At 31.7% G+C, this 6,711-nt stretch overlaps 3 protein-coding genes across 3 annotated transcripts; 1 reads left to right on the top strand and 2 right to left on the bottom strand.

Moving 5' to 3' along the window:
* Positions 1–598: 598 nt before the first annotated feature.
* LOTGIDRAFT_157242 (hypothetical protein) lies at positions 599–1,981 on the top strand (the record flags this gene model as incomplete). Its single annotated transcript, XM_009049003.1, has 1 exon — positions 599–1,981. One exon carries the CDS (start codon positions 599–601, stop codon positions 1,979–1,981), a length of 1,383 nt encoding a protein of 460 aa, XP_009047251.1.
* Positions 1,982–3,753: 1,772 nt separating this feature from the next.
* Positions 3,754–4,470, bottom strand: LOTGIDRAFT_111273 (hypothetical protein; the record flags this gene model as incomplete). The annotated part of the gene is made up of 2 exons (XM_009049004.1): positions 3,754–4,173; positions 4,216–4,470. The coding sequence occupies 2 exons, from the start codon at positions 4,468–4,470 to the stop codon at positions 3,754–3,756; spliced, it is 675 nt and encodes a 224-aa protein (XP_009047252.1).
* Positions 4,471–5,071: 601 nt separating this feature from the next.
* On the bottom strand, positions 5,072–6,421 carry LOTGIDRAFT_157244 (hypothetical protein; the record flags this gene model as incomplete). Its single annotated transcript, XM_009049005.1, has 1 exon — positions 5,072–6,421. The coding sequence occupies one exon, from the start codon at positions 6,419–6,421 to the stop codon at positions 5,072–5,074; it is 1,350 nt and encodes a 449-aa protein (XP_009047253.1).
* Positions 6,422–6,711: the final 290 nt, after the last annotated feature.

The raw sequence follows: 6,711 nt of genomic DNA on the forward strand, positions 1-6,711 counted from the left end.
CCCGTTTAATACAACCAGCAATCGAGCAAGCAAGATAGTTCATGCCCACTAAAAGAGCCTTCAAGAGAAATTCCCCCATGTCTATAAGCAGAAAATGATAGTTGCATATTCAAAAAATAAGAACTTAAATGATAATATTGTTCATAGTAAACTAAAAACAATCAGTACGTAACAGATACTATACTTCTCGCCCATCGGGCGAGTTATTTTTTCTAATTTCAGATCAGAATAAGAACAGAAGAAAACCCAATATCAAGACCCTTAATCCTAATTTCTAAATAAAGTGTCTGCTCCACCCTAGGCCTGTACATTTGGGAGAATCAAACCCTCCCTTCCCCGAAATCTGATTATTTGCAAAATATTAATTTCACATGTTCCTATCAACACGAAAAATCTAGTTTAGCGGCATGGGGAAATTCATCTAATCTAACAATGAATTTGAGAAAGATCGAGGATGTTAATATTGCGTCTCGGAGCTTGTTTGATAAAATACAATCAAGCCATGAAAAAAACTGTCTTCCAAAACGTTTCCAATAATCTAACGGCTCCTTCTTTATCTTTAAAGGGTTGGTATTATTTATATCATTACGATAAAGAAATGGTTGAAGAAGAATGGTATGAAACTACTAGAATGGTTCCGAAACATACGGAAAAACAAAACGTAGAAAAAGTTTACTCGCATACTCATCCTTTTATAAGATATTTTATCAGACAAAGATTTAAAGGAGGAAGAGTTTCGGCAAATCGAAAATCATTTGAAACGGATAAAATGAATGAAATCTGCGCCATATTAAAAGAATACGATGAAAGTAACACTGAAGGAATAATAGATTTATTCAAAGAATACAGTGTTAACCCAAAAGATAAAACGGAAGTTCACGCTAAACTCAAAGAACTGGACTATTCTAAACTGATGGCATTTGACGCTAATGGGTTGTACGCTTCCGCCATGACAGAAGGTGAATATCCTAAAGCGGAAAGTGCAAGAGCGTTTCTACCAGAAGAAGAAAAAGAATTTGTGAAACTCTTCAATAAACAAAAATTCAGACCTAGAACTGCTATTTTAAAAGTCTGGTTTGAATATCCAACCAACATGTTCTTTCAACCCATACCAGCTAAAGATAAAATAACTTTTACGAATAGAATAGGTCAGAAGGAAACTGGCACTAAAATAAGGTTCAGAAATGGTTTCTGTCACGACGTTTTAACATCAGTTGATATTCAAGAAATAGTGAAATCCGGTGGTAAAATTATTAGAATATTAGATGGTATAGTATACGAAGAAAATTTTAAAACTCCACCATACAGAGATTATATTTTAATTTTGAAGGAATTTAGGAATAAATACAAAAAAGAAGGAGATATGGTTGCTAGTAATTGCATGAAATTATTAGGTAATTCCTTATACGGTAAATCTATTCAGAAGGATATAAATACATCGAGACATCTATGGAGTGAATCGACTTTTAAAGCCAACTTCGATTCACACGTCAAAAGCTATGAAAAAGTAAATGATAGTCAATATACAGTTGAGATGAATGAAGAAGAAAAAGAGTTTGTTCCTCCAAAGGATTTTACTAGATTAACACCCGCTCATTTAGGTGCATTTATATTATCTCACAGTAAAAAAATAATGAACAATTTCATTCACGTAATAGATGGATTTTATAAGCCGGAAATATACTATACAGATACTGATAGTTTATACATTTCGTCTAGCAATTGGGATAAATTAAATGAAGCTGGGTTGGTGTCTGAAAACGAATATAGCAAAGGGAAGAATGATTATGGTGATGGTGGAATCATATTTGGTTTATATTTAGCGCCAAAAGTAAAATACAATATCATTCTAACTTCCGATGGTGTTTTAAAAGAAAAGAAAACGTTTAAGGGTTACTCTAAAGATAAGATAGGCGTTGAAGATTATATTCGATTAGCTAGTGGACATGACGTAACGAATGAATTTAAGAAACCTTGGTAAAAAGTTTTACTGATGGAATAGTTATTCCTAATGAAAAACAAAAGAAAGTTTTCAGAAGTTATCTGAATCTCGTTAAGAGAAAAGCACCGAATGAAGAGGGAATTATGTATCCTTACAACGATGGAAAGGAATTAAACATAGATGAAAACTATGAATTTGATGATTTGGATTATCTAACTATTCAAGAAGAGAATGAAGAGTGTTAATTTTTTTGTTTTAAATGAAGTTGAATAACAATTTCCTCGTTACCAAAACCTATTTTTACCATCTTTGATTTCCAGATTTATATCTTTAATTATAAAGGAATTAAGTTGGAAATACGTCGTTTGAAATGGTTTCTCTATAATTCTATATCCTATCGGTACAGTGAATGTTGGAAGACTGTAAATAATCTGACGTTTATATTTATTGAAAAATCCACCATTTATCAAATTGCAATGTATATTTATCACATCGATATCATTCTCGATATTAGCTTTGTGTGGTGCTAAAGTGGATTAGGTGTATATTTTTTTTTATCAAATCCTAGTAACATATTCAATGAATTTTCTACGTTGAAAACAATTTGACAATTATTTCTTAGTATCAATTTTATTTTTTTAGATTCAAATTACCTTCGAATTCAATATTGTTTTTACCATTGACGCTTCCTGCGTATTCAGATAAGTATTCGTTAATGGCTATGTATTCATAGCTTCCTGGTAGTAAACGTATGGTTTTGAATGTAACTCCATTATCTGTTGATATTTTTATTTGGTTATTTTTTCGTTGATATTTCCAATGGTATTGTAAACAGAGAAATACTTTAATCCCAATTCATATTCTTGATTGCGATCGAGTTCGTACTCATAATCTAGAGACAATTTAATGTCTGATTTATTCGAGGTCATGACGAATAGTTGCCCTTTATTTGACATTTTTTATTACGCTTTTATAATCATTTTTATCTATGATACCTTTTTCTAGGAGTCTTTTTAATATACAATTTACTTCATTATATTGTCTGTGCGATCGATGTCCTTCCTTCATTGCCGCTAATATTTCTCGTAATCTATTAAGTAGTTCCTCGTTGTTGTCGGGTAAAAACGTTATACCTTCTCCAGATACCATATCTTCGAATTCGTCTATTTCTTGTATGATTGGTGGATAATCTTCTGCATAATCATCTGATTCCTCTTCATCAGGAATAACTTTATTTAAATATGTTTCAACTATTTTTAATCTTCTTGTTTCGGGTCCCGACTTTCTTATTGCATGTAGAAATTTTGAGTATGCTAGTAAATCCTTGTAATCGGCGATTTCAACATCCTCGCCATTCATTAAATCTATTAATCCTCTCGTTAATGTGTATATATAATCTTTTGTATCGATTTTGAATAAAGGGGAATTTGGACTAAATATTATTCCATTAAACAATAAACCTTGATTATCAACGATTGGTGAAATGCTCTTTGGTAAATCTGGGTCAGGGTTTGAAAAAAGACGATTTATATCATCTAATGCCCTAATTATAATACCATCATATTCAATCGCTTTAGGGTGTTCTATATGAGGTGTGGGTTCTATAGGAGGTTTATATTCTAATTTCCTTTTAATATCCTCTTGAGATTTTAATATGGGTTGAAATAGAGTTTGTAGATTTTCCGTTAATCCGAGTTGTTGTAATCTATTATTTTCAACTTGGGTCTTTATTTTATTCTTAGCTTTGATATATTCTCTATTTCTTTTTAAAATATTATTCCAATCGCTACTCATTTTAAAAAAAAATACAATTAACATATATCGTTCATAACTCTTTCACCCGCAGGTTTTCTAGTATTTACAAATACATATCCATGATCATTTGGATTTCTCCATTGAGCATTACAAACCTTTTTAAATGTATCTCTGTCCATTCCGTGATTTATAGACTGAATGATTTGAGATAAATCTTTGTCGTTCAATTCGAATAATAAATAACAATTTGCATTTTTTCTAATGAACATAGAATCCATCCCGTAAAAAGATTGGGATTGGTATATGCAGTGACAGTTGTGATGTCTTCCTTTCGTGGAGAATTCTTGTTGAACAGTTTGATTTCTTTGCGCTACGCAGTCGTCAAACAATATTAAGTTCTTTCGCTCGCTATATATTTTAGACAAATCTAGATCATTAACATTTTTCGTAAGAAAAACTTCTATATCCGTTGGTTTCTTTCCTTTGATGTAGTTATCTATGAAATCTTTTATTTCCACTTTTTCTTCGTTTTCTTCGTAATATTGAAATAGGTCTTGAACATCTCTCTTTGGTAGATATTCTAAAGCTTTGAGAAATTGATAATACGATTGCTCTGGTGTTGTTGTGTAGATATAGAGAGAATCGAAATCTAAAAGGTTTGGTGTCAACATGTTAAAAGTGAGATGAGTTTTCCCAGAACCGGAACTACCGCATATACACATGAGCATTGGGTTATTAGGAAATATTTCTGAATGATTAAATTTTTTTCCCATTTTTATTATTTTAATTTGATCCAAAAATAACTCCTTCTCCTTTATACTTCGAAAGATATATTCCTTCTCCGGTGCGTATGTTTTTTAATAATATTCCATTACCCTTATGTTTGACTTTGATTTCTCCTGTGTCAATACTATCTACTAATTTATTTAATCCTTGTTTAACAGTTTTCTTGGTTTCTTCTCCAAATCTTTTTCCAAATTCTTTTATTGTGCCTATCATTTCTCCCACTCCTGAACCTTTGGCCATTTTTAAATTATGTCTATGTTCTTCGGCGTTTGCAGCGGCTTCAGCTTTCTTTGCGTTGGCAGAACTTACTGCAGCAGATATCCCACCAGTTGCTACACCCGCCGCGGTAAGACCACCAAATATTAAAGGTAGGAGGAAAGGTAAAAATCCATCTTCTTTTGCGTTCGCGTCAATTCTTTCTAAGTCTATATCGTCTCTGACTTTACAATATTTATATTTATCAATAAGTTTTTTAGTTATGCTGATTTTTTTTTCCATTATAAGTTATTGTAGTTGGTGAAGCTGTTTCTATAGCTTCTATTATTTTCTTGACTAAAGTTTCTGGTTTCATTTTTAAAGGTGTATTTTTTATTCAATTCTTATCATTCTTCTATCTGCTATTTTAATTAAATGTTTTGCTTCTTCCAATAATAAACAATAACCTGTTACATCTCCTTGTGTTTTTTCAATATGAATATTTATGTTCACTCCTGTTTTGAAAAGATCTTCGTGGTGAGCTGATAGATCAAAACAGAATATTGGATGATTAAGTGCAAAATCTACATATTCAAACTGAGGTAGATTTCCGAATAATTCACAAATATTTTTATAGTTTCTATACAATTCATTATAATCCTTTGTGGTTGGATTAATTGTTAAAGGTTGGTTAGGATAATTATCGTTATTTAATCTTACTTGAACTTTATGGATTAAAGGATCTTGAGTTTGGTTCACTCTAAAGACATTATTGTTATTCGTTTGAGAATCTGGTAAGTTCTTGAAACCGACTATTAAATATCTTGCTGGTTTAATAGTGTTAGTGATTGGCCATGTGGTGGATTCTCCCGTTAAAGTCATGCTACCCACCGTATTGCGATGAAGAAAAGCTATTTCAATATCTTTAGTTAACGAGTTGAATATTTTTGTTTCTACTTCAATTGATGGTGTTATTACGGGTATAAAAAGTTCGAGATTCGTTATTTCTAATTTTGCATGTGAACCATTCTCTCCAAAGAATATCTTATCGTCGTTTATTTCTCTTTGTAGATGAATTTTATATGGTAAGCCTATGGAAACTTTTCTATGTTCCAACAGATCGAATAAAGGATATAATTTCCAATTTACGTAATTACCCCACCTATTATTCTCAACAACATTATTATACTGAAGTACTCGTTTTTCGAATCCATGATTAACTGCTCGTCCTACTCTTTCTATCGTGTTTCGAGCAACAACTCTCACTCTAGCTAAATCGGCATCATTTGCAAGATTTCTTACCGGTTCCTTTAAAATACTTCCATCACCAACATCGGGTATCCAGCCTGAAACTGAATCGAAATCTTTGGGATATAAAACTGTTTTCAACATTGTGTCGAATTCCCCAGGATGTTTGATTGTTTCTATCGGATTTGAACCAGCTTCCAAAACCATCTCGCTAAATAAAGATGGAAAGAAATTGTTTTCTAACGTTGTATTTGTTTGTGGAACTTGATTCTGAGTGGCGTCTTTGATTTTGAAATCGCATCTGAAATAAGCATCGGAAAGAAGCAACCAATTTGATAATGAATTTATTTCGAAGGTAATTCTACCACCATCATGCAATTGGGATTTAGAACCAACAGTGGGTGAGATGATAATATAATCCTCTTTTTTCTTGTTAAATGAATAACGAATTGGATCGTATAATCTAAAGATTGGATCTAGTATTTTATTTGCCATTTTTAAGGTTTAAAATTTGAGTAGAAAATTTTAATATGCTTTTTTTTTTGATGGAATGTAGAAAATTGATTGAAGGTGTTTTTAGTGTATGAAATGTAGGGTGTTTATGAAATGTAGGGAATTTAGGTGTAAGAATTTATGAAATGTAGGGAATTTATGAAATATAGGGAATTGATGTCTTGTTTTTTGGGGAGTTCATAGATTGGTTGGATTTTTCCCATGAAATGAAAAAAATGGAATTCCCATGAAAAGGGGAAAAACCCATGAAAAGGGGAATTCCCTTCGAACAA

Source organism: Lottia gigantea (genome assembly GCF_000327385.1).
Source record: "Lottia gigantea unplaced genomic scaffold LOTGIsca_13, whole genome shotgun sequence".
Lineage (NCBI taxonomy): Eukaryota > Metazoa > Mollusca > Gastropoda > Lottiidae > Lottia > Lottia gigantea.